General features: G+C 52.5%; 9 protein-coding genes across 9 annotated transcripts; 4 read left to right on the forward strand and 5 right to left on the reverse strand.

Moving 5' to 3' along the window:
• Window positions 1-1,425: 1,425 nt before the first annotated feature.
• PFLUO_LOCUS7805 (putative NRPS-like protein biosynthetic cluster) lies at window positions 1,426-4,723 on the forward strand (the record flags this gene model as incomplete). The annotated part of the gene is made up of 4 exons (XM_073785478.1): window positions 1,426-1,704; window positions 1,756-2,023; window positions 2,078-4,260; window positions 4,331-4,723. The coding sequence occupies 4 exons, from the start codon at window positions 1,426-1,428 to the stop codon at window positions 4,721-4,723; spliced, it is 3,123 nt and encodes a 1,040-aa protein (XP_073641829.1).
• Window positions 4,724-5,718: 995 nt separating this feature from the next.
• Window positions 5,719-7,248, forward strand: PFLUO_LOCUS7806 (uncharacterized protein; the record flags this gene model as incomplete). Its single annotated transcript, XM_073785479.1, has 1 exon — window positions 5,719-7,248. The coding sequence occupies one exon, from the start codon at window positions 5,719-5,721 to the stop codon at window positions 7,246-7,248; it is 1,530 nt and encodes a 509-aa protein (XP_073641830.1).
• A 480-nt stretch (window positions 7,249-7,728) lies between these two features.
• On the forward strand, window positions 7,729-8,883 carry PFLUO_LOCUS7807 (RNA export factor gle2; the record flags this gene model as incomplete). The annotated part of the gene is made up of 2 exons (XM_073785480.1): window positions 7,729-7,989; window positions 8,053-8,883. The coding sequence occupies 2 exons, from the start codon at window positions 7,729-7,731 to the stop codon at window positions 8,881-8,883; spliced, it is 1,092 nt and encodes a 363-aa protein (XP_073641831.1).
• Window positions 8,884-9,767: 884 nt separating this feature from the next.
• On the reverse strand, window positions 9,768-12,404 carry PFLUO_LOCUS7808 (uncharacterized protein; the record flags this gene model as incomplete). The annotated part of the gene is made up of 1 exon (XM_073785481.1): window positions 9,768-12,404. The coding sequence occupies one exon, from the start codon at window positions 12,402-12,404 to the stop codon at window positions 9,768-9,770; it is 2,637 nt and encodes an 878-aa protein (XP_073641832.1).
• A 504-nt stretch (window positions 12,405-12,908) lies between these two features.
• On the reverse strand, window positions 12,909-14,567 carry PFLUO_LOCUS7809 (Diphthamide biosynthesis protein 2; the record flags this gene model as incomplete). Its single annotated transcript, XM_073785482.1, has 1 exon — window positions 12,909-14,567. One exon carries the CDS (start codon window positions 14,565-14,567, stop codon window positions 12,909-12,911), a length of 1,659 nt encoding a protein of 552 aa, XP_073641833.1.
• A 213-nt stretch (window positions 14,568-14,780) lies between these two features.
• On the reverse strand, window positions 14,781-15,909 carry PFLUO_LOCUS7810 (uncharacterized protein; the record flags this gene model as incomplete). Its single annotated transcript, XM_073785483.1, has 2 exons — window positions 14,781-15,328; window positions 15,384-15,909. The coding sequence occupies 2 exons, from the start codon at window positions 15,907-15,909 to the stop codon at window positions 14,781-14,783; spliced, it is 1,074 nt and encodes a 357-aa protein (XP_073641834.1).
• A 450-nt stretch (window positions 15,910-16,359) lies between these two features.
• PFLUO_LOCUS7811 (WD repeat-containing protein jip5) lies at window positions 16,360-17,646 on the reverse strand (the record flags this gene model as incomplete). The annotated part of the gene is made up of 2 exons (XM_073785484.1): window positions 16,360-17,236; window positions 17,291-17,646. The coding sequence occupies 2 exons, from the start codon at window positions 17,644-17,646 to the stop codon at window positions 16,360-16,362; spliced, it is 1,233 nt and encodes a 410-aa protein (XP_073641835.1).
• A 204-nt stretch (window positions 17,647-17,850) lies between these two features.
• On the reverse strand, window positions 17,851-19,277 carry PFLUO_LOCUS7812 (uncharacterized protein; the record flags this gene model as incomplete). The annotated part of the gene is made up of 3 exons (XM_073785485.1): window positions 17,851-18,612; window positions 18,662-19,045; window positions 19,095-19,277. 3 exons carry the CDS (start codon window positions 19,275-19,277, stop codon window positions 17,851-17,853), a joined length of 1,329 nt encoding a protein of 442 aa, XP_073641836.1.
• A 4,409-nt stretch (window positions 19,278-23,686) lies between these two features.
• On the forward strand, window positions 23,687-25,114 carry PFLUO_LOCUS7813 (uncharacterized protein; the record flags this gene model as incomplete). The annotated part of the gene is made up of 4 exons (XM_073785486.1): window positions 23,687-23,863; window positions 23,918-24,121; window positions 24,211-24,596; window positions 24,682-25,114. 4 exons carry the CDS (start codon window positions 23,687-23,689, stop codon window positions 25,112-25,114), a joined length of 1,200 nt encoding a protein of 399 aa, XP_073641837.1.
• Between the last annotated feature and the right edge of the window lie 16 nt (window positions 25,115-25,130).

Genomic DNA, 25,130 nt, shown 5'->3' on the forward strand with positions numbered 1-25,130 from the left:
GCACCTAGCCTCCAGGATGAACTCAAGGATTTCAAGGCAATGCCTCCGAGACAAATGGGCCGTAAAAGAGTTGAAAGTATAAGGGTGAGGAGCCGTATTATGCAATACATCATTAAGAGAAGGATGCTGGTCATGTAAGGCCATAATGTGGGTAAGTATTATCGAAGGATAACGTATCCTTCCTGTGTAGTCTTGTTTTTCCCGTATATGCTTCAAAACACGAGCTTGAGATAAGTGGATGACTGTCTTTATATATTTGTTATTTTGTGCTCTATCCCTGAGTATATAACATCCAATCCTAACGCTCAATACAGACACAAGATAACAATTGATTATATCACAACGAGAAACGGACAAGTTCCGGGCGACGCCAGAGTCATGATATTCTCGAAGTGTGGACTTCTCCGCGGGGACGTAAGTTCATCTAGTTGAATACTCTATCCGAAAAGGTGGGCAGCCGTTTAGCCGAACCAGCGACATCATTTGATGGGTCATTTATCATTTCCTATCACAACAACTATGCTGCGCCGACCGGCGAATCGGGCGGGAACTTGCTGTGGCGCCGTTTCGCCGAGTCGGCGATATCATTGCATGTGTCATCCCTCATTTCTCGACTCCGCGGCCGCCCACGCCCGCCGGTTCTATCACTTCTCCTACGAGCATCCATCGAACCGCCGGTCACCTCGGCGTTACCAGCTACATTTGTCATTCCTTCCAATATTAGGCAGATAACAAGCACTGGCAAACGTGGCTCAAAGAAAGTATAAAAAGATGACATCAAGACTGTATAGCCTTAGTCAACATCATGATTAATACCGCGAAACCCTGCCATGGCCGTTTAGCCGGGCCAGACTAACCATATACCGGAAACGTTTCGAGGTTTAGGGTTGCCCGGTGGGTCTGCATGCTGCATCAGCGCGCCAAACTCGACGATGATTGGGCGAGACCAATAAAGCCAAAGTGGGGCTGAAGAGAGCCAGTGGTTCTCATATCGTGCTCTTCCTATAATGGCAAACGGTGCTCGGTGATCTACGGGTAGATGCGCTCGAATCGATTGTTTACTAATGGTGACCAGCCATTAGGTCTAGATTTGAAATCTTGAGGGGCTTCGGTTTGTTTCACATGACGCCTATGATTCCGAGGCATCAATGATGGGCCTCTCCTGACGAGTCTATTACAAAAAGGGCGTGATACCTAGCCCATCGGAGTCATATCAAGTAGAATCGCGCCAAATAGTCTCTCGAGTGTTTAACCACAGCCTGTCTCGATCTGACATCCACGATCATAGGTAGGGTTTCTCGGCACTATACCGATGCACGGACTATAAATTGGTCCTCTTGCGCCTTCCCTTCTTTGTGTGACGGTACAATCTCTCTATAATCATCAATCTTTTTCTATACCAGCAGTCCTTCCCACAACAACACCATGGAGCACGCAGGCAAAAGGCTACTCTCAAAAGTCGTCGATGATGTCGCCGAAACAGACGCTGAGAGACGGTTTGCAGTCATCGCGCGGGGAGCAGAGCTATCCGATGGATTCCAGACTCTGTCAATCAAAGATGTATCTCGGGCTGTGAACATGCTATGCGGGTGGATGGAGAGCACGATTGGGCCCGCGCGCTCCCGCGAGACGTTGGCGTATATGGGGAAAAACGACGTGCGCTATTGCTTCTTTCTTCTCGCATGCCAGAAGCTTGGTTTTCAGGTAACGGAGACTATGAAAGGGCTTTAAACTACTTTGCTGATGAAAATTTAGCCGTTCTTTCCGTCTACGAGGAATTCTGACGAAGTTCATGCGCATCTCCTGAAGGCAACGGAATGTACCAAGTTCTTTTGCAGCGAAGGGCAACTTAGCCGGGTTCTGGGAACCAAGAATCTATCTCCAGGAGTCGATGTATTTGAAGTTCCCACCATGAAGGCCATGCTCAGTGATGAGAGTGGGCTTCGCTCCTATCCATCCCCAAAATCATTCGCCGAGGCTAGCGGTGACACGACGTGTATCATCCACAGCTCTGGAACGACCGGTATGCCCCTCACATCTTTCAGCCAGTTTATCATTAAAGCTTGACCTCCTATAGGTATGCCTAAGCCGGTCTATCTCACAAACGGCTTTTTCGGTACCATAGATGCGGTCACTCGGCTTCAATGGCCCCCAGGTCGCCAGCCTAATGTACCTACTCGCTTAGGCCAACATGATCTTGTGTTAACCACGACGCCATTCTTCCATATCATGGGACTCGTGCCGTTGGTGTTATCTATCTTCCATGGGACGTCTGCTTTGATTGGTCCTGAAAAGCCACCCTCCGTGGACTTCTTGGTCGAGCTGATGCGAAAGGGTCGCCCGACGACGGCAATATACCCGCCATCTCTGCTAGAAGACCTCAGCCATTCCGACGAGGCACTTGCCTGTCTAACTGAGCTGCGAACTGTCTACTTTGGGGGCGCTCCTATGGCGCCAGAGACTGGTGATCGTCTACGGAAGTATACGCATGTAGTGTCCGTGATCGGATCAAGTGAGACCGGCTGGATACCAGCGATGGTTCCAGAAGATCCAGGTAACTGGAATTACTTCGAATGGCACCCAGAATATGGACCGGAGATGCAGGCCACGGGAAATGACTTATACGAAATGGTATTACGGCGACAGGTGTCTCGGGATTTCCACGGTATCTTCCACACCTTCCCCAACATCGATGTTTATCGAACCAATGATATTTTCACCCAACACCCCACGATTCCAAGTCTCTGGAAGTTTTATAGCCGGGGAGACGACGTCATCGTTCTGAGCAACGGTGAGAAGTTTAACCCCGTCACGATGGAGACTATCATGGAGGGACACCCGCTTGTCTCGAAAGCGGTAGTCATTGGAGAATTCCGATTCCAGGCTAGCTTGTTAATAGAGCCAACCTTCGACGTGCCAAAGGAGGAAACCAAGAGGTTCATCGATGAGATCTGGCCAGCCGTGCAAGCGGCAAATATGACCGCCGTCGCGCATGGACGAGTGATGAAAAGCAAGATCGGGCTTGCCTCAAAGACGAAACCTTTCAAGAGGACTCCGAAGGGCACAACGCAGCGGCGAGCTGTACTCCGGGATTACGAGAAAGAGATTAACGCAATTTACTCTGCTGGTCCAGAGGAGGAGTTGAAGTACTACCTCCCTGACACCCTAGACGAAGCCAGCGTACGCAGATACGTTCGCCAAACCATGGCTCATATTCTCGGAAAAGCAGATGTTTCGATTGACCAGGATTTTTATAGCACTGGGCTTGACTCTCTTCTGACTATCCAGGCCTCTAGGGTGATACAAGAGGGCATTCACCTACGTCGACCCGATGTACAAGCAGAGCTTATGACTCCGCAGACGATCTATGTCAACCCAACCGTGGAGCAGTTATCGAGGGTCGTTCGTGCTATTTTAGAAGACAACGTGCAGCAGACAGGCATCCCTCGAGGAGAGAAGATACAGCGGCTTGTGGAAAAGTACACGGCCGATCTTCCCCTGCGAGACGAGCACTTCCTTCAGAGCAACAAGGAGGCGCACTCCACCATGATTCTCACTGGATCAACGGGCTCACTAGGTACATACCTACTCTTCAATTTTCTTTGTAGCCCGTTTGCCTCGAAAGTTTACTGCTTGAATCGACGATCGGACGCCGAATCGCGGCAGAAGCAAAGCTTTGAAGAGAAAGGCCTACATGTGGAGGAAGAAGACTGGAATAACAAGCTGGAATTCCTCGAAGTCTCTTTCGGAGAAGCGTGCTTCGGTCTAGATGAGGCTAAATATCAAGAGTTGCTGGAATCGGTGGACACTATCGTCCACAACGCCTGGAAAGTTGACTTCAACCACTTGGTCGACTCCTTCGAACATGATCACATTTGCGGCGTTCGACGGTTCATTGACTTCAGCCTCCAAAGCCAGCATAACGCCCATCTCCACTTTGTTTCCTCCATCAGTACCGTCGGTGCTTGGACTGCGGACATGGCGCCATCGGTCCCAGAAGTCCCGATAGAAGATTGCGCAGTGGTTCTCCCACAAGGATACGGCGAATCTAAATATATTGCAGAGCGCATCTGTTTGGAAGCCTCACGACGGTGCCGCATCGCTACAACGATATACCGTGTGGGACAAATTGCAGGCCCGACTACCGCAAGTGGGCAATGGAATCAGCACGAATGGCTTCCGTCCATCATCGCGACGTCAAAGGCGCTGGGTCAAGTCCCCAATCGCCTAGGAGCTATGGAAGTTGACTGGATCCCCGTGGTAAGGACTTAGGATCTTCCACTTCTGACTATTAATATCAATAAAGCCATGCTGATTGTGCGATATGTAGGACACACTCTCGTCGATCATGGGTGAGATTGTCAACACACGACACGAAAATATATCCGGGAACCTTTGCGCCGTCTTTCATCTGACGAATCCGTCGACGGTGCCGTGGTCTTCGCTGATTCCGGCCATCCAAAAGAAGTACGCGGTGGAGCCAGTCGAATTGGCCGCCTGGGTACGCAAACTCGAACACATCCAGAACCCTACCAGTGCCGAGGTACGTGAAAAACCAGCGCTCAAGCTGCTGGGCTTCTACCGCGCGCTGCTGGATAAAAGCTCGACGCTTTCAGTGGTGCTGGATGTCCGGCGAGCACAAGAAGCGAGCGCTATGATGAGATCACTAGGACCGATCTCGGCACCTTTGATGGTAAACTGGTTGCAACAATGGGAGTTCTGAGTCGATTCCATTGGAAAGCATACTATATTAACGTTTTGTTTCCGGCCAATCTTCGTGCGGAGGTAGGGAAAAGATAGTTTGAAGAGATAAAGAAGTCGTATGCGGCTCCTGGAGTGGTTGAACCCGCGCTTTCCTGTACTCCAATCTCTTAGTCTTGAGAGATTCCTCATCGTAAATATTCTCAAAAGTTGAATCCGAGCTCTCATTACAATGATATCTGATTGTTCTAAAATACTTTCCTTAATTTCCGCTAACAATTCGCCGGGAAGCCGCGTTCATATAGTTTGGACCTAACCTTAAAAGTACTCAATAGAGTCAGATTGATCCTCCTCTTCGAGGACAGCTGATACTGCATTTACTGAGGAGCAATGGGCTTGATAATCCTTCGAAAAAGCGCTTGGACTTGGGACTTAATGCACAGGGCAAGGTTGCCTGTGGATGACGGCTAGCGTGTTGCGATGTATTGGGGTGGACTTACTCTGGCCGCTCATCCTCAAATCAGGGCGATCAGTGAGTGGATCAGGCAGCTTAGTTGAGCAGTCAGTCTGCTCAGAGGTGTGCTCAGATTTACTCAGTGAGCGAGAGGTGAGCAATGAAACGGAAAGAGCAGGTCAAGAAGTGGCAGACATTATCCGGTCTATTTGCAGAGCCAACCAAGGGCTTTCTCGGTTTACGCGACCAATTTTACGGTCCTGAAGCAGTGGTGGTCTAAGATATCGAAATAGCAACATACCAATGATAGAGAAGACAATTGTTGAGCCCTTGCCTAATACGGTATTTTTTCGGCGAGTGAAAATTGCGGCATTTGCGATCAACACTGAGCGCCCGCCGAGTGGTCACCGAGATCATCTGGCCACTTACGTGGATAATGGAGACACCCGGGAAGGCTTTGGTGCGCCAAGGCATCCTATTTCATGGTCAGCACTTATAAGATAAAAGTCGAGAGGTTCCTACTCATTTCCACTGTGAATGATACTACTGTGCCCGCCAATATAATGTACGTTCTCAACTTTTGCGAGCTCATCGCAGTCTTTTGCCTGGTGGCCTCAATTTTGTATCCATTGTTCGTTTATCTTCAAGATCCGAAAAATCTACGTCGCTTCCCTAGCGTGGGACTCGCAGGCTTTACCAATGCGTGGGCTGTTGTTCATCAGTATCGGCATACTCGCACCATTAATATCCACCGTGCCCACAAACAATACGGCGATATTGTGCGTGTCGGTCCAAATCATGTCAGCTTTGCGACTACTCAAGCGATCAAGGACATCTATGGACACGGATCCCCCGCAACCAAGGACACCTTCTACGATTCATTTAACTCGACGCACCTGAACGTTTCTGACTCTCGAGATCGGGCCATCCACAGCACCAAGCGCCGGAGATTTGCCCAGACATTTGCACAGAAAAGTGTGGTGGAGCTGGAAGATATAATGCAATCGCATTTGGAGGGCATGATAAAGTACATCGATCATCGTTTAGCTGGTTCCGAGAAGCCTCAGGTTCTGGACATGAAGTTCGTCAACCTCGCCATCCTCTACGATTCAAATTGCACAGCTCTTTTCAGTCAAAACACAAAATTTTTGGAGCACGATACACTTGTTGCTCCCGCCGAGACTATCACAGGAGAGAGATATGAAGCGGATCTTTATCAGGGATTGGTCCAGTCCGCCTATGCCGTGGTGATGGCTGGCTGGGCTTCCGAATCCATGAAATGGGTCAAAACTTTGACTTGGTGGCATCAGGGATGGAAGCTTGGAGGGCAGGTTCGCGATATCACCATTCATATTCTTCGAAAACGACTTGCGGCGGACGTTGAGCGCATCAAAGCAAATGAAAGCCCACTCAATGACCTTGTCTCCACGTTGCTATGGGACAAAGATTCGAATGCACTCTGTTTGGAGTTTGGTGAGATCCTGAGCGAATCAGTTAATCTCATCGGAGCCACCGAAAACACGGAAATTGCATTGACAAATACTGTTTATTTTCTGGCTCGTTACCCGGGCGCTGCGAATAAGCTCTACGAAGAACTTGAGGGAGCATTGCAAGAAAATAAGGAGGACGTGCCGACATATGAAGCTATCAAGGACCTACCCTATCTCAGGGCTTGTATCGATGAGAGTCTACGACTCCGTCCGTCCCTCGAGGCCGGCTTACCGCGCGTCATCCCCAAAGGCGGGCTTTTCGTGTCGGGTGAATGGCTGGAGGAGGGAACAACGGCGTCAGTCTCTACTCGTACGATCCATCGTGACCCAGCTGTATTTGGGGAAAATCCCGAAGAATTCATTCCAGAGCGCTGGATTCATTCAGACAGCACCAGCATGCAGAGAGGATATCTTGCATTTACCCAAGGAGGCCGTTCCTGCATTGGAAGGAATATCGCACTCTTCGAAATGCAGCTGATCATTGCCACTCTGTTTTGGAGATACAATATCAACGTTCTACACTCGGACTGGGATCTTGGCATCAGGGAGGGCCTTAGTGCTCACACTTTGGCATTGCCTGTCAAAGTTTCCCTTCGAAATTGAGTTTTGGGTAAGCCGATATAATTCTTCCCAAGGACATAGATCTACAATAGTGTTCATTCAACACACCCCTTAGACACCCTTCAGTTTCACCAAAGCCTCCAAATTCTGATATCACAAATTGCACATTATTACCCATAGTGATAACAATCATAATAACATCCAAAGATAAAGATTAACCGAAGAAAATAAAACCGTTGTACTTAGGGTACATGTCCCCCATCCCGATCACCATTATAGAAGGCGGTGACCATCTTTTATGCCTGAGGCAACTACAGCAGCATCCCAGCGCCAAACCAAACCTTCCCAGAATCGCGCAGGCCAAAAACATTCGCGACTCTTTCTTTGCTGCTCTCCAGTGCCCCCAATTCTCCCGACGGGTCACCTTCCTTCTTTACTGGATGATATACCCCTCTTTTTAGCTACCGCCTGCCGTTGTCCACCTCCCTCCCCGGTCAACACACTTTCTTCGCGCCCGTCCAGATGTCGCTCTTCGGCTCCGTCGGCGCGTCGACGTCCGCGGGTCAGACAAACACCACTGGCGACATCTCCAAGGACGTCACTCTCAACTCACCCCCGGAAGACAGCATTTCCGATATTCGATTTTCGCCGGCTAGCGAGCACCTGGCCGTCGCTTCGTGGGACAAGAAGGTCCGCATCTACGAGATCAACGAGCAGGGCCAAAGTGAAGGAAAAGCGCTGTTTGAGCATGAAGCTCCCGTCTTGAACTGCTGCTGGTCTCCGGTAAGCTTGCTTTTCATTGCATATGCTTTGTTGCATGCTAACTTCCCTTTTTCTTTGCTGCAGGACGGAACCAAGGTGGTCGGAGCTGGCGCCGACAAGGCAGCACGATTGCTGGATCTCGGCGCGGGCGCAACAACCCCAGTGCAGGTGGCGGCGCACGATGCACCCATCCGAAGCTGCCATATGATCCCCAACCCGTCGGTGGGCGGGTCGCCGTTGCTGATCACGGGGTCATGGGACAAGACGGTGAAATACTGGGACCTACGACAACAGACGCCCATCGCGCAGCTCGAGTGCCAGGAGCGCGTTTACACGATGGACGTGAAGAACAAGCTGCTGGTAGTCGGCACGGCGGACCGGTACATCAACATCATCAACCTGGACAACCCGACCAAGTTCTACAAGACCATGCAGTCCCCGCTCAAGTGGCAGACGCGGGTCGTCAGCTGCTTCGCGGATGCATCCGGGTTTGCCGTTGGCAGCATCGAGGGCCGCTGCGCAATCCAGTACGTCGAGGAGAAGGATTCCGCCTCGAACTTCTCTTTCAAGTGCCACCGCGAAACCCCGCCCAATTCCCGCGACGCCACGAATATCTACTCCGTGAACTCGATCAACTTCCATCCGGTGCATGGTACCTTCAGCACCGCGGGCAGCGACGGCACCTTCCACTTCTGGGATAAGGACGCTAAGCATCGCCTCAAGGGCTACCCGGCTGTCGGCGGGCCCATCCCGACCACGGCCTTCAACCGCAATGGAAATATCTTCGCCTATGCCGTCAGCTACGAATGGAGCAAGGGCTACTCGGCCAATAACCAGCAGATGGTCAACAAGGTCATGCTGCACCCCGTTGGTCCCGACGAGACCAAACCCCGTCCTGGTCCGCGGAAGCGGTAAAATTATTCTGCTTTTGGCGTGGGGCGAGGCGGCAACGAGCATGTCATGAAGCTTTTCTTTTATCTTTTATTTTTGCCTCCTGTCATATCGGCGTGCTTTGCTTAAAGAGAATGCAATGGGAATCATTTTAGCTTGAATAATCACTGTTTACTAGTCCGCACCGTTAACTCTGTTAGAATCTAACATGGCAGACATAACCTCTTGTACGCCTCCAAAAAAAAAAAAAAAAAAACCAACCCAATGTATGGTGCTGATATACGCTATTTATTTGCAGAGACGGATGAGAACTATTGAGATTGATCCACGCAAGAGACCACAGTAATCTGGACACTTCATTAGAATGGACAAGATGGAGACATCTGACTATTCACAGGACATATATCAACCATTGTCTGACAGGAACCCAGGAGCAACAGCTAGTTCAGCTGCCCTGGTATGAATGCGGTCCTCAAATCATCACACGCCAGGGAATCCAGCCCGGCATGAAATACAAGAAAAAGAAAAGGACTATCAAACTAGACTGCGTCTATTGACCAGCCATGTCGTCAAGTCTGAGAATCCCATCCAGACTGAATGGCAATTTGCCATCTGCAGCGTCAGTCCCACTGGAGATGGAATGAATGAAAAAGTTTGAAAAAAAAAAAGAGAACGTAATCATTCCATGTGCCACTGTCCATGTTGCAACGCCTATCTGGAAACACCACGATAATTCGCGCCGATGGGGCAAATCGTCCCTGAGAATACAATCACATGGGGTAAGGATAAGATAAAGGGCTAAAAGATATGAAACAAGATAAAAAAAGAAGATCCGAGGACGCCGTGGTATGGAGGTATCGCTAAATGACAACCGAGCAGAAACCAAAAGAGTCGGAGATGGGGGTAGGCTACTCCGAGCCATAAAGAGAGCCGAGATAGTTGGGCCCGGGGAACAAGGAAGCCTCAGGATTGCTACTAACATCGACCGTGTGAGGAGGAATATTGGCAGGTAAGGGTAACGGTTCGGAATGGGGTGCGTCGTCGTAAATGGGAGTGGTTGGAGTGATCGCAACGCTGTCGTTGGCGCGCTCGTCAATAAGCTCGAAAAATTGGCCTGCGAATTCGGCGACTTCGTTCGCCACCTTCAGCTCCAAGATGCCCTCTAGAATCTGCATGTCTTGCTTCCACTTGTGCTCTCGCCGCGCTTTCTCCTCTTCGCGCCGGCGGCACAGGCCATCGCGAGCACGGACTTTAGTGCAGTTCGGGCACAGGTAGTTCTCCTCGCAGTAGGTGCATTTGCATGGCGGATTGGCGTGGACGCAGTCCTGACAGACGAATACGGCGCAGTTCTTGCATTCACGCAGGTAGCTGGGGCATCTCTGGCGCTGATCCCCAACGGCCCGGTATTGAGGGCAAAAAAAGGACTGGCAGCCTTGCCATTTTGGAACTTCGAAGGGCGAGTCAAACCCATCCGAGGATGGAGAAGAAGAACCAGAATGCGTAGAGGTCGGAGCGGAATAGGAGCGAGACTGATGGCGTGGGGGAAGGCCTGGATAGGTCGGATGCTCACCACTGTTGGACTCGGGCCCTGCTTCGTCCAGCAGACCGTCGACGTGAGGATCTTCAGTAAAGCTGCTGGTGGCGGAGTCGAGGAGCCGTTGAGTGCGGAAAGGTAGGTCATAGCTTGGCATTTGGTCCGTTCGCATGCCAATGATAGATAAGGATGGGGGGTTCGCCGCGGAGCGATTTTGAATGGTCATTTTTTCGAATGCTAGGTCACGGTAGCCGCAGATCCGTAAGCGAAGACCGCGAAGATCGTGCTCAATGCAAAGAGGTTTTGAGCAGCTCTTGCAGTGCACTTTCCACTGTGGTGAGTCGTAGCACTCTTGGCATAAATTGCGTGGACACGGAGAGACCTGGCGATTAGGAGGGCCAAGCAACCATTTCATCATCGCCAGGTGGCCAGTTTCGAGGGAATAATCGGGTTTGCCGGGGTCTCCATAGGCGTACTTTGGGAATGTCTTGCTCCATTCGCTGACAGTGTACTCAAGATCCTCCCACCCTTGATTTCGAGGAAGGGGCGCAGCCCGCACCTGATCCACGTCCCGACTTGGGGTTCCGATGCTGATACCGCCTCCCCCCGAAAAGATGGGTTCCGTGCAGCACCAGTGAAACTTGAGTGCTGGATGGAGGGCCATGTGTGCCGGATGGAATGCATTGTTGTTATTGTTGTTATTGTCTATCTGGTTGGAGACGGGGTCCTGCATCGAACTGGGAGAATGGGACGCCCCAGGAGCCCACCATAAGGAGTCGGTGTTACTCCCAGTGGTACTCTCAGTGAGAGTAGACGAATTCCCACGGTGTAGATATGGCCGCTCGTAGGCGCAGCTGGCACAAAGAGTCTTGCGGCAACCGACGCAATGCATCAAGATACTGCATTGTTCACATCGTTCGGAGACGGGTTCGAAGCAGTGGTCACAGCGAACGTTTTCGACAAATTGGGTGTGGCTGCGGCGCAGATGTGTCGGCGTCAGCTTGCCCTCGCCCAGGTCAGATCCTTCACCTGTCCCCAATGGTTCACCGTAATTTCCAGTGTCGCAGTTTTCCCACAGCTTGCCATCACGCACCCGGGTCCCACCAGCCCGCGAATCGATGGATCCAATCCAGTTTTTCGATCTCCAAAGTCGATCAAAGACCACCCATACTTCCGGTGATCCTTGCGGGACTCTCATCGACACGTAGCCGCGCCTGCGGAAGCACCTGCCGGCGGGGGTGGTGCACCAGGCAGTGTCAGTCCAGATCCCTAGCTTGTGGCAGAGGTTGACCAGCTCGTGCGTCGGCTCCGAGTCGGAATCCTTGCGTACGAGAGAAGACGATAGATACGGCCTGCGGCGGTGATGACGACATCGGTATGCATAGAGACTCTTGAGGGCCAGTCGCTTTGTTGAGGGAGAGGTCCCGATGTTCTTTTCCATATCCACATCATACTGCAGCCCGAACATGGTGAGGTATGGGATGACGTGGTATTTGAGGGAAACATTCTTGCATCCCCGGACGGAGAGGTGCTCCAATGTCTCCCGGCGAGAATGCAACACGGTCGAGATCAGAATCTGTCCCGACACTGCTGTGTTGTCCAAAGTTAGGCTCTTCAAGCATCCGCTGAAGGGTATCACGATGTTCATTAACAATTGGTCAAGCGCGTAGGGACGCGACTGGCGATGCGTAATGGGCTCGGGCAGCCCCGGCACGATAATCCGGGCCGTTGGGAGGGTACCCGATGGGAAGAGTAGACGAAAGGAGAGGGACTTCCATGCGGTCGGGTATGATCGGAGGAATGACCGCAGGTAATGGGAGGTGTGGTAGAGTTTGATGAGGGTGTCGGTGGGGATCTGGAGGAGGAGCGATTCCAGAATGGGCGCATGGGTTGTGATCACTCGCTCGAAGGTTGAAAGAGGCCGCTCGTCGGGGACGACTGAGTGCTGGAGTGCGGCTTCCACCAGCTCCTGCTGCGGCGCTGGTGGTTCGTCGGTAACTGCGTGTGTCATGGTGGTGAGATCCGGGCGGCTCATCACCTATATCCGCGTGACGGACGGAGGACACACGCCGTCGCTCAGACGGAGAATCGAGGTGGCGCGCGGTCGCGGGCGAAGATAGAGGCACAGCACATGGTAGGACGAGGGGGAGAAGGTGTCGATGGGAGATCATTCACCCAGGACAAGCCACCATGCAAGGCCATCAAACGTAGCGAGTCGATCGTCGATAAGACGGTGTGATCGCAAGGGTCGGGCGGCACGGAGGGAGACACGGAGGCACCGGAAGGGAGAATGGTCCTAGCGGGAGGGAGGAATGGAGGAAAGAGTAAGAAGAGAGTCAGACACCGAGAAAGAGGAATCGACCAGCCCAGGACGGATGAGAGATGGATCAGGAAGGGAGCCCCCCAGTCATGTGACAGTAGGACGATTCTACTATACGGATTATTGATTGGTTTCTTACGTGCAGCGGTTAATATGAGGGCTAACTATACTTGTTCTTCCATGTTTCGTGATCAGTTAGTGCCGCTCGGACTCGCCCACCGTGTACCCCCTAGCGATGCCCTTGCGCCCTTCCTGGACCAGTGTGCTGTCATCCTCCTCGTCATATCGGATGTCAAAATCGCTGCCCAGCCCCTTCCACGTCCGCTGGGATCGTAAGAATTCAGCCCCCGGCGACACGGCGCCGCCGATCATGGTCAGATCGCCTCTGGTCCGACGAGCCAAGGCCCGAGCAGCGGACGGTCCAGATGATCCATCGATCCGGACAGCCCCGGGATCCCGCATCGGACGGGAATGCGAGACGTATCGCCCGGTGCGCAAATCAAACTCCGGCGGCGCGGATTCGGATTCCGACAGGTCGTCCTCGTCTGAATTGTTGGCGGCTGCCGATTTCTCCTGTCGGGGCTGATCGAGGACAGCCTGGAAATCACTCTGCCACGCTCCCGTCCACACGCGCTCCGCGTCCCCCGTCAACGCCAATTCCAGCTCAAACGGGGTGATCACCGGCTTCCAGAAATCCTTGGAATCCACCAACGAGCTCTCCCAGCAGCCAATGACCACCCAGCCACCGATCTCGCTGAAATTGGCGACCTTGGCCGCATTGAGCTTGCCCACCACGAACATATAACTCTTCTTGCCGGCTGCGGCAATCCGCTCCTTCACATGGTCCACAATATGCAAATAATTCTTCACGCTGAGGGTATTGATCAAAATGCCCCAGATGGGGACCGTCGTCAGGGAGGTGATGATGGCGTATCGACGTCGTAAGGCCATGGCCGTGGATGCGGGCAAGGGTTTTACTGTGTCGCTGCTGGGCGTATCCGTAGGGTAGATATGGATCGCGGATACGCGAGAGGCAAGGGTCAAAAGGAGGGTGGTTGGCGGGTCGGAGATGTGGAAAAGCTGCCACTCGGATAGTGTCTCTGGTGCGTCTCGGACAGAGTCGGGGACGGTGCGATTGGGGATGGCGGAGGAGGGCTCGTGAACGACTTCTGTCGCGAACAGGTTGCTGTATCCGTCCTCCACGAGGCGGGTGTGGACGGCGGGAACATGGTCGGTGTAAGTCACGTCGGCGGCGATGACAACTTTGGCCGTTGGATCGGGATAAGTTGCTTTGAAGGCCTGCACCACGGGGTCGATGGACAGCGCTTTGTGCGTAAAGACGTAGATCACGGGCAGTCGGGCCGTTGGCGACAGACACGATCTCCCATAATGCACCACCACGTCCGCGTCCACATGCTCCGCCGCCACCTCGTCCACGCAGCAGGTCCCGTAGGAGGTGTCCGCCAGAATGTACAGGCGAGGAGTCCATTTCTCTTCCTTCTCGTCAACCTGAAGCTGTGACATGGATTGAGGCAGGTTCGTGTCGGCGCCATCAGCAGTTTGACTCGGGGTCTGGCTGCCATTCGTCGTGGTGAGTTCTTCGCGATTCAGGCCGCGGCTGAGCAATTGGAATACTCGCGGAGCATCCGGGAGCATTTCGTCGGGGAACTGGAGAGCGATGCGCTTGTACCGCGCCTGGCGGATTTCTTTCAGCGTGCGCTCGATGTCGTAGGTGATGGCGAGCTCGTCGTCCGACAACCGGGACACTTCCCGGGGAGCCACGGGATCGGTTTCTTCGAGGATGCGCGAGTCAGGAGTCGACAGCACGGGCGCTGCCTCCATGTCGGTGCCCATCGTGTGAACTGTTGTTTGGTGATGGAGGGGCAGAAGAGGAAAAAAAAAGATTCTTGGAAAAGACCCCACATCGGGCCCGTCAAATCCGTGATTTCAATACAACAAGCCCTTAGTTATCAGGTTAGAGATATAACTCTCAAGGCATTTACAAAGTCGTCTTTTCAAGACAAATAGAGTATAATGAATTCATCCAGTAAAAGATTCTACTGATATTTACAGATCTGCCCGCGCCGGCTCACCGGCCCAGACCCGCCGGATCAACTCACGAATAGGTGCCCGCTCAATGGCGCGGGGATTCCAGTACGGATTTGAAACAGCAATATCAGCCGCCTTATCAACGTCCTCCTCTTTCATCCCAAAGTCATTCAACCCGCGCTTGACCTTGACCTTGGTCAGAAGGACATTCAGCCCGTGGATGGCATCGCCATTGCTATCGGGAAGTGCATCAGCCAGTTGCTTCATGGCTTCCGGGATGTTGGGTGCATTGTAGGAGATAGCATGCGGCAGGACGGCGGTGTGTGTCTCCGCGTGGGGGAGGTTGAAGCTGCCGCCGAGCGTGTGGCACAGTTTGTGATGGATGGACATGCCCACGCTGCCCAGGCAGGTTCCACATAGCCAGGCGCCGTATAGGGCCTTGGAACGTGCGGACTGGGAGGATGGGTTTTCGACAATCTCGGGGAGGGAGGAGGCCAGCGCCCGCGTGCCCTCAATGGCCATCATGTTGATGATCGGGTTGGTGTTCCGGGCGTAGAGCGCCTCAACTATAGGAATCATTAGTTTGACGGACTAATCGAAAGACCGAATGAGAATAATTACCGGCGTGCGCGATGGCGTTGATACCGCTAGTGGCACTCATCGCCGGCGGCAGGGTCATGGTCAAGTCGACATCGTAAATGACCGTCCCCGGCAAGATCTTTGGGTCGGAGCGAGTCTTCTTCAAGCCGTCGGCAGTCTCCCCCAGAATCGGGGTCATCTCGCTACCAGCATAGGTCGTTGGAATAGAGATATGCGGCAAGCCCGTGCGGATACTGATCGCTTTGCCCAAGCCAATAGTGCTACCACCGCCAATGGAGATGACCGAGTCGGCGCCCTGCGCCTGGGCGTACTCGAGGGCCTTGTCCGTGATATGGGTCGGGGTGTGCATGGTCGCCTCGGTGAAGATTCCCGCGACTTGGCCCTTGAGTACGGCCTTGACGCTCTCGGCCTGGCTGATCTGCTGTGGTGTGGACAGCACCAGCGGTGCTTTGAGTTGCAGCCGGGCGATCTCATCGGGCAGTTTTTGGAGCGTGCCGCTGCCGAAGATGACGCGGCCAGGGTTGGAGTTGTACTCGAAGGCGTCCATGGTGGATGGGGGGGTGAAGAAAGAGGACGGAACTGCCGATGGATAGGTTTTATATCTTGTTCCCCACACCCCACCGGCCATGAATCTTTCGGGATGAAGTCATGCTCGACGTGGGGCGTGCACTCGTGGGGTGCCATTCTAGAGGAGAATCTTCAGCCCTAATTCCTACATCGTGTTCGTAACGATATTTTCCGAGTCATCTCATCCCTTGCCTCGCGTCTCCTTTCTACAATGTGTTCGATGTTGTTACACCCATCGCGGAAATCCCCCGTCGATACCTAACTAAGGATTTGGTAAGCTTTAATAAGCCGGGTATGAAGGTATGAACTGCCGAGTCGGCTGTGATTAGATCCGTTGGATTGTTGATCATCAATTGCTGTTTTTCCACCCCAACACCACGCTGTATGCCACACATCACTTTTTCTGTAGACGGGATATCCGAATGTGCATTCAGTCCATGTCGTGAAAGGCCATGACCTGTTGGTTAGCGCTGCGGTCCTTGCCCTTGACCCGCTTGCGCTTCTTCCGATTCTTGTCGCCCTGCCGCTCGTCTCGATCGCTATCTGCGGACTCGGCCTCGCTGTCGTCACTGGCACTGCCAAGCATGTGCTTCTCGCCTGCCGATTCACCGGCGCTGCCAACCGCCTCATGCCAGACCTTGACCACTTGCCCGCCACCCGAGACCATGCGTCCTTCGACGTCAAATCCCAAGCCAACGACACCCTCGGTTTCGTCGTGCATGACCTCCGAAACCACTTTGTTGGACCCAATGCGCACAAACTTCACCAGCCCGTTGCCTAGACCAGCGGCCACGAGCTTCCCCTTGCCCAAAAAGTCCGGGGTGACGGACAGCGTCTCAATGGACTCGCCGCCGTCAGCGTCACGGTGCACGTAGACTCGCTCATCCTGGTCATCCCATGCGCCCTTTTCCCAGAGCGTCATCACACCGCTGGAGCCCCCCACGATCAATTTTTGGCCGCGGCTCGTTCCAGTGGACGGTAGCCCGCTGATATATGCCGAGCTGATCAATTCTTCTTCTTGGTTCTCGCTGCGCACCAGGACGCCTCGTCGTAGATCGGTCACCGCCAGGGTCGTCCCGCCGGTTGTCACCCATTGCTTGCTGAAGCCCGAAGTACTCGTCTCAGAGGCTGGTAGCGGAGTCAGAGACGAGATGTAATCATCATGCGGGTGGTGCGACTGCTCGGGCCGAGCTGAGACCTTTGAGTAGGGAATGCGCAGATCGTAGAGATGCAGTGCGCTCGAGTCCGTGGCGAGCAAGAGCGTCTGAGGAGATAGCGCGTGGATGACCGTAGGAGCGTCGACAGAGCTGTACCGCGTTCAAGTCAGCCCCAAAATAAAATACACATCAAAGATCTCTTACCCATTTTTCCCCAAAGGAATGACAATCTTGTTCTCCACCTGGCCCGTCTCTACATTGGCCGCTTTCACGAGCCCGTCCGTGCCCGCCGAGTACAGCGCCTGGCCGTCCACGCCGAACCCTAAGCACCGGCAGCTGCCCTTGTGTCGCCTCGTTCGCCACATGGTATCGATGTGTCCCTTGCCATTGCGTGCGGACGAGTTCGAAGCTCCGTCCTCGCTGTCTCCATCCTCCAGAGGTAAGCGGAAGGTCTGGACATGGCCCGACGCCAGCCCAACCGAGACCACGGGTTCTTGGGGGTGAATGGACTGGGTGAACAGGTCTGCCGAGAGCGGCAGAGTGCAGACCGTGTCAAACATGGCTGCTACAGGAGTATTGTCTCCATCAAGCAACTAGTACAACCGAAAGTCCAGTGATTTTTCTACGGGCCGAGGATTTTCCGGTGCTCCGCTTTGGAAAGTCAATTCATTCCCGAACCAAACACAACTAAAGCTACATACAACCACAACCACAACCACAACCACAACCACAACAACCACAACAACATTTGAAATAAAACTGTCCTACGACGAGTAGGTCGACCCGATCGGACCAACCTTGATGTTGGAAAAGACCACATTGGCCGACCCAGACTGCGACTCGACCGTGGCCGGGTCACCAGAGCTGGTCGAGCAAGTACCACGAGCAACGCCGGGGTCGGTGGCCGTCGCGTTGGTGGGATAGTCGCTGTCGAGCCAGAGCATATCGGCATAGTAATCATCCCACAGGCTCATGACGAGCACCATGCCTCCGGACAGAGCCGTGCTCATACCGGACATGCCGCCGTGTTGCGAAAAGATATCCTCGTCACCAAACGCCGTCTTCTGGGCCGTGCAGAAGTCCGAAGTAATCGAGTTACCGCTCACGCCGCTGACGTCCGAGTTCGAGTTGGCGATGACCACTCCATTCTGCACGTAGATACGATTGATCTCGCTGAGGGTGCCGGTGTCCGTGCCGTCGCTGGTGATAAACTGCGTCACTACCGTCATCTTGGAGTTTGTGTCGACAATCTCGCCGGGTCCGTAAAAGCTCGTGTTGCCCATGCGGTAAGGGTTGAAGTCACATCCGTCAGGGTCGCAGGTACCTCCATAGCGGCTAGTCGAGTATGTTCCGCCGCAGCTGTCGGCATCACACATAGTCTGGCTGGCGGTATCGCAAGGGTGAGGAGTCAGAGCGGTGGAAATGCTGTTGGCCTCCCACACGTCCATCTCCGCACAGCATGAGCCGTGGCCGCCGATACCGGTGTTTGCGTCGTTGCTGGAGGGCTCCCAACCGTCCACGTTGGCCTGTGTTCAATTATCAGCATTTGCGTGAGTACTAGCTACTTAGAATTACCTGGCCATTGATAAATTTCAGATCCCGAGGGCATTGCGAGTCACAGTAGCCTGTGCCGTATTTGGCTCCAGCCTTGTTGCCGCTATACTCGGACATGCCACCGTCGGCATCCATGGAGACAAAGTACAAAGCACCGTTAAGGCCGCACGGGAGGTTCGAAACATCCACGTCAAACGTGAACTCCTGGTTCAAAAGTTGGAAAATCTGATAGGTGCTGTCGTCCTCCATCAGATAGAGACGCGAGCCAACATTCGAGCCGGTGACAAAACCCAAGGTCAGGGCGCTGCCGTCGGTCGTCACGCCATAGGTACCGGAGTAGTCGGCGCCATCCAGAGCGCAGTTCGCGGCACAGGTAGTGTCGTCTGGGCAGAGAGTTGCATCCCACTGATTCTTTTGTTAAAAATGACAGAAAAAAATAAGCGGGGGCGCTTACCGTGTTACCGGTATAGCAATTCGTCGAGCTGTTGATGTCGTGAACCCAGCGCCAATTGGCGTCAACGACTACATATCCAGACTGCTCAGTGCAGCTACCACCAGATGCGCACTTCTCCCACGTCAGAGAGGGGTGAGTCTCAGTCGTCAGCGTACCAGCCTGCTGAGCGCGAGCGGCCGCCATTATGGCGGAGAAAAGGAACGCGCGTTCATACATCTTTGGAAGGTATTGAAAAGAGTGAAGTTGAAATATCGAGTCTGCTTTCTGGCCTGCAATGTTGAAAAAATGAAGGTTGTAGGAGAGGATATGTCGCCTTTATATACCCATCTCCTTCATTACCATCTTGCTTTGCCAGGCCGGAAACAGGCACTACGCCATGAACGGTGCTGCGGTCCGCAAGGCCGTCGCGAAATTGGCTTGGATGACAAGGAATGACTGAACAAAAGGGCAGTGTTTCGAGAGTAGAGAAGCACCAGTGTCGTGCATCAATTTCGCAGTGGACTTGGGGCCGCGATGAGGATGGGAAAGATCGTCGTTGATGGATCGCCATCTTCAAGACTAGAAATGGAGCGGATAGACAGGGCCCTTGTAGTTTCAACTTTTATACTAACGGAGAGTCCTCCGGTCCAGTTTTGTCTCTTGGGGAAGTGTTGTCTTTTCTTTAGAATCGTTCGGCTGCGGATCGAAACGTTTTAGCGCTTAGTCTCCTGTCGATCTCCCTGAAATATTGTGCCAGAGCAGTATATTTCGGTTGAAAGGAGCATGTTGACAGATTTAGATGATGTAGGTGGAAAATTGCCCTTCACGCCTCCCCCGGGAAAAGGCGTTTCGGATCGAAAACGAGCCCCTCATTTGTGATGGTGGCTGCCATCGAGACCAGAATGGAAGAATTTCCTTCAATCACATAACGCCAATTAGATGCCAAGAGACCGCTTCGTACCTCGTGGCGCTCCCCATGCTAAACACCAAACCAGCATGTCAGGAACACGGTTGGAGGGCCATGGCAAGACTAGATGGCGAGAGTCTGGGAGCGGAGATGACGCTTTAATTGTTACAAAAAGAAATGCTGCACAAGTAGCTTGCAACATCCAGGATATGCTGTAGGAGAACTCCCTGCATGTACCTTGGGTATGATTGAAGAACACAGTATTAACCTGAAGCACTAACGGTTGAATGGAAGATGAAGGATGAGCGGCGGGGCTTGTCTAGCGGGTGTCCCACTTGTGGGGTTCGAGTGAAGAACATGAATCATGTTGGGCATCATGTACATAGCCCTAAATGCCAGTCATCTCATGTCTCACGTCATATCGAAACTAACTATTTGGTATGTAGTTTTGTGCCAGCTCTAGTCACAGCTGACAGCACGCTCCCTCTATTCAACACAGGGATGACCGGGAGTTCTGGATAAATTCAAACAGCGATTGAATTCGCCAGATGTGTGGCAATCCGTCGCTGTAGACACATTGGCAAATGCATTTGTCTCCTTTGGAGTCTCAAGCACCAACTCAGCCTCCGTCCTAGCCAATGCTCTCATGGCTGGAAGCGAGATCGAGGATAAGTTGCCCAATGCGACACGGCCGTTCCATCGCAGTAGTCGATGTTTAAATCACGACACGTGCCGGGCGCGACCCTGAACTAATACACGACAAGGATTAGAGAAACAAAGCCCTAATCAATTCATCCCATTTGCAGCGTGACCCGTCCCTCCACCAAGTTCGATCCAGCGTGGTCGGTTGAATCGACAGGTTTTCTCCTAGCAATGATTAGACTATACTGCGCGGGTTTTTGGTTGAACACGGTAACGTATTGCAGACGTCGCGTTTCTTCGTCGATAATTTTCGTGTTGATTGAGTCGCAGTCTAGGCTTTCCTCTATCACGATGGGTTTGGCGACGAGTGCGGATCGTTACTGACCATGGAGAAGCCGTGGATGGAAGGACACTTTTGGAGGAGTGAGAGGCTTGGTGCCGGATGGAGGGTTCTCTACATTTTATTGCCGTGAGCAGCAGCGATATTCCACACCGATCTCGAAAGTGAAATGAGGTTGCCTCTCTGTACTGGTCATATGATGGTTTCATGATGGCGCAGAGATGTCGAAAGATTATATAGATGGCGTGGTACATCATGATAAGTGTGGACAGCGCGCCCGAGTTTAGGTTTGGAGCCAAGTGCAGCTCCGCCTCCACTGCGTGAGCTTTGGTTCTAAGTTGCGCCGCTAGGAAGTGAATGTCTGTTCTGTCTGGAAGTGCCCAATTCTCGAACATGTTTGGCTACGGCACTTTCGTAGACTAGACACTGAGCGAGTAGCCAGGTAAGCGAATTTTGTGCAGCATATAAGGAATAGCACCCCTCCGACTCATTATCTTGCATCGGAACTGATAGATCGAATGGAACGCTGGCCGTGACATTTGCAACAGCACCCAGCCGGATATAAAGCGCGATGAACTGCTCCAAAAATGCCGAATGCGACGGACGATTTTCTGGCTGCTGGGAGTGCCGGGGTATATCCTGCAGCATCTTTACACCCTGCTTATACAATTCCATGGCCTTGGCCTTGCAACGTCTCGATGCAGATAAAAAGGGTACAGCTGATCAGGGCGACCTAGATATCCATCGTGCCCCGCAGGATCAGCATCCAGACGGCACTCAAAGAACTCGCGTAACATGCCATGGCCTGTCGAAGAAACGGATGGGTATCTGTAGCCTGAGGCACATCTTTCCAGAAGGGGCCGTATCCAAGATCTCTGTGGCGCTTTATAAAATAGGCTGGTGGCTACCACGGCATCCCATGCCGCGGGCACAGATCGGCATATCTGCAGCACAACGGCTTTCCAGAAACTCACGTCTCACAACCCCCGCAATGGAGGGGCCTGCCCTGAAGAAATAGTACTCAAAGCTTCGCTTTTCATCGGGACCGTGAGACAAAGAGAAGGGGACAATTCAACACGTTGGCTTGCAAGAGACAAAGCCAAATAATCGCATTTTCCGGTGGACGAGCAGCGATGGCACAAAGGTTTTTCTTCGTCGCACTTGACTCGACGAATCCTACTTCTCTTGGCAGAGTACATACATAGCGACGCCACAATTCTATCTAGCGAGGGCATGTAGATGGCATCTAAACTAACGTGAGACCGAGTTACGCCGCACATGTAGCTCATGTTAAACTATAAAAGTGCTACGATGTCATTGTCTTTGAATTTAAGACTACAATCTGTGTTTGAATGTGCTTGGATATAACCCCGCAGTGGCCTCCCGGGCAGCCTCGGCAGCACATCAGCTACCGTTTGCCGCACGCCTAGCATAGGGGAGTGACCTGTTCCGCAGATAATTTAGGCGACTGTGTCAAAGAGCGCCAGCACGATTACCCTAAATGGAAATGCAATACACGAATAAACCAATCTCTGATTAGAATAAATCTGGGAATGTCCAAAAATCTAGGGAGCGCAATAACTAATAAGCACTAGCTCAAGAGGAAATAGAGGCGTTGAAAAGAGGCGTATGATGCATCCAATTCTTGACAGATTTTTCAAATCCTCACCGGCCGTAGCAACCATAATCCGCTATGGGGTCTAACGATAGTCACAACGGTCTCGGACAACGATCCAGTAACGGTCCAGTCCTTCCTTTCTCACAAAGTGACAGGGGTAACTAACCAAGATAGGTTTAGGCTAATTGCTGGGGCCATGTAGTTTGACCAGGCATTTGACAAGGCATTATTTAGCGATCGTCTCGTTGACTACTCCGTACATCGATACAATTTCAATTTCAAACCGGAGTCAGACATGGGAGCATCATCCGTGGGGATGTCCGGTAATTTCATTTTTGACAGGCCCGCTTTTTTTAAGGTTTTCTTTAAGGGGGTGTCCGAAGGGCCGTAATTCTGGAACATTACTCCGCACAACATCAGCATTTGTCCACTCATCCTAGAAAGGAACCATTCTCGCCTCTCCGAAAGAAAACACTCGACCGCCCACCTGGCAAAAGTAGGAAGGCCGCGATATCACCCTTGGGTTTTGAGGAACGAAAAGCTTTTCGTTGACACTTGGGGGCCAGAGCGTATTCCTTCGCCGAACTTAACTACCGACCTAACCCTTTACAGTATTCCGGGAGCCTGCTGATTCGTTGATCACCAAAAGTCAAATATCGAGAACGAGAATTCTGCTAAACACCAGTGCCGAGCGCGCAGCATTAGGTTCTAAAACCGGGGTCACGAAATGTCTACACTCTGAACTATCTCAATTGCCCCTATGTAAATGTGACAGAACTAATTCCCGGTTAATCAGTCACATTGACCGGGGGTTGTTGGTGGAGACTCGAGAATAAGATGGCGTGTGTCAGTTGTGAACGTCTTTCCTAATTGGACCTAGCCCAAACTGTCTTTCCGGCAGACAGCTTCGCTTTCCGCCAAAGGATCGTGGGTCCCTTAGCGGTTTATTGATTTGGGATTCCAGGCCCCTGGGAACGTTGAAACTCGAAGTTTGGCCTACAAATACAAGTGACAGCCCCCACCCACACCAATTCACCCCGTCCTCTTCCTCTGGTTTTCTGCGGCTAGCATGTGTGGTTTGAATTCCTAACTTGCATTTCTCCGGCATGGCTTCCGGACCGCCTGCGGGCATAGATCTCTCCGAGAACGTCGGTCCCCAAGTCATAGGCGCTGATATGGCTCTGCTCGCCCTGGCGACGATTGCCGTGATTGTGCGGTTCATCTCCAGATCCCTATCGAAAGCGAATCTTTGGTGGGATGACTGGATGCTGGCAGTGGCATTGGTAATGATTGAGTCGTTTGCGAGAAACCAACCCTTAAGCTAAAATCTAACCCAGGTTTTTGCGTACGGCAATGGGATCATGGGTGTAATTGGTAAGGCAACTCCGGCCAATTTCTCTCATCCTTTATGGGTTGATTGGGACGACCGGGCGAACACCAAAGATGCAACGAACTGGAAACTGACGCCTATCTTAGTGGTCAAAAACGGGGTCGGCAAACATGTCTGGGCACCCGGTGTGAACGTTGGCACTGTCACCGAAGTGAGTGATCGACGCCCGGAATGAGTACTCAAGAAACAATCCGACATAACGGGTGGCTAATACGCGATAACTCTCTTCACCTCCAACAGCTCCTCTGGCTCTATGAATTTTTCTATGGCAGCGTCGTCCCAGCCGTCAAAATGTCTGTTATCCTTCTCTACTATCGCATCTTCCCCATCACCTGGTTCCGGCGAGTGCTTTATGGAATATCGTTCCTAGTGCTTGGCTGGTGTGTCGCGATCATCGTCACCGCGGGTTTTCAGTGTCGGCCTTACGACTATTTCTGGAAACAATATACAAACCCCACTTACGAGGGGAGATGCATCAACGTCTACGCCTTCTTCATTTCCAATGCGGCGCTGAGCGTTTTCACGGACTTCCTTATCCTGATCTGTCCCATGTCAATGGTACTGCAGCTTCAAATGCCCATGAACCGAAAGCTGACTGTACTTGGAATCTTCCTTCTGGCTGGCTTGTAAGCGCACTCTTCGTTCTACTACATTCTTCGCCTTTAGCTTCTTCTGGATTGCTGACGACTCCCTTTTGCGATTGATATTTAGTGCGTGCGTGGCGGGTGTGATCCGAATCTACTTCCTGACCCATATGTACGCGAATAACGACCTAACATGGAACCAATCCGACGCCTTCATCTGGTCCAGTGTCGAACCCTGCATTGGGATTATCTGTGCTTGTCTCCCCACGCTGCGGCCCCTGATCCGCCGGGTATTCCCGAACTGGCTCGAAAGTGACGGGCACGGGCACTCCACGGGCCTATCTTACAAAAGCGGCTTGTCTTACCATCACTCTTCCAGCAAGGCCTTCCGGCCCCAAGATGAGGAAGAGATTGTTCTCACGAACACGTTTGGGAGGGGGTCTCGTATGGCCCCAAGCGATCACACCACGATCTCGATTGAACGAGATGTCGGGTGGACTGAAGTGTCGATGCCCCCTCCAGACCCGGCACGCAGTCAATTCTTTAGACAGCATTCATAGTGTTCGCATGCCTTGC

The sequence above is a fragment of the Penicillium psychrofluorescens genome (assembly GCF_964197705.1).
Source record: "Penicillium psychrofluorescens genome assembly, chromosome: 5".
NCBI classification, from domain to species: Eukaryota; Fungi; Ascomycota; class Eurotiomycetes; order Eurotiales; family Aspergillaceae; genus Penicillium; species Penicillium psychrofluorescens.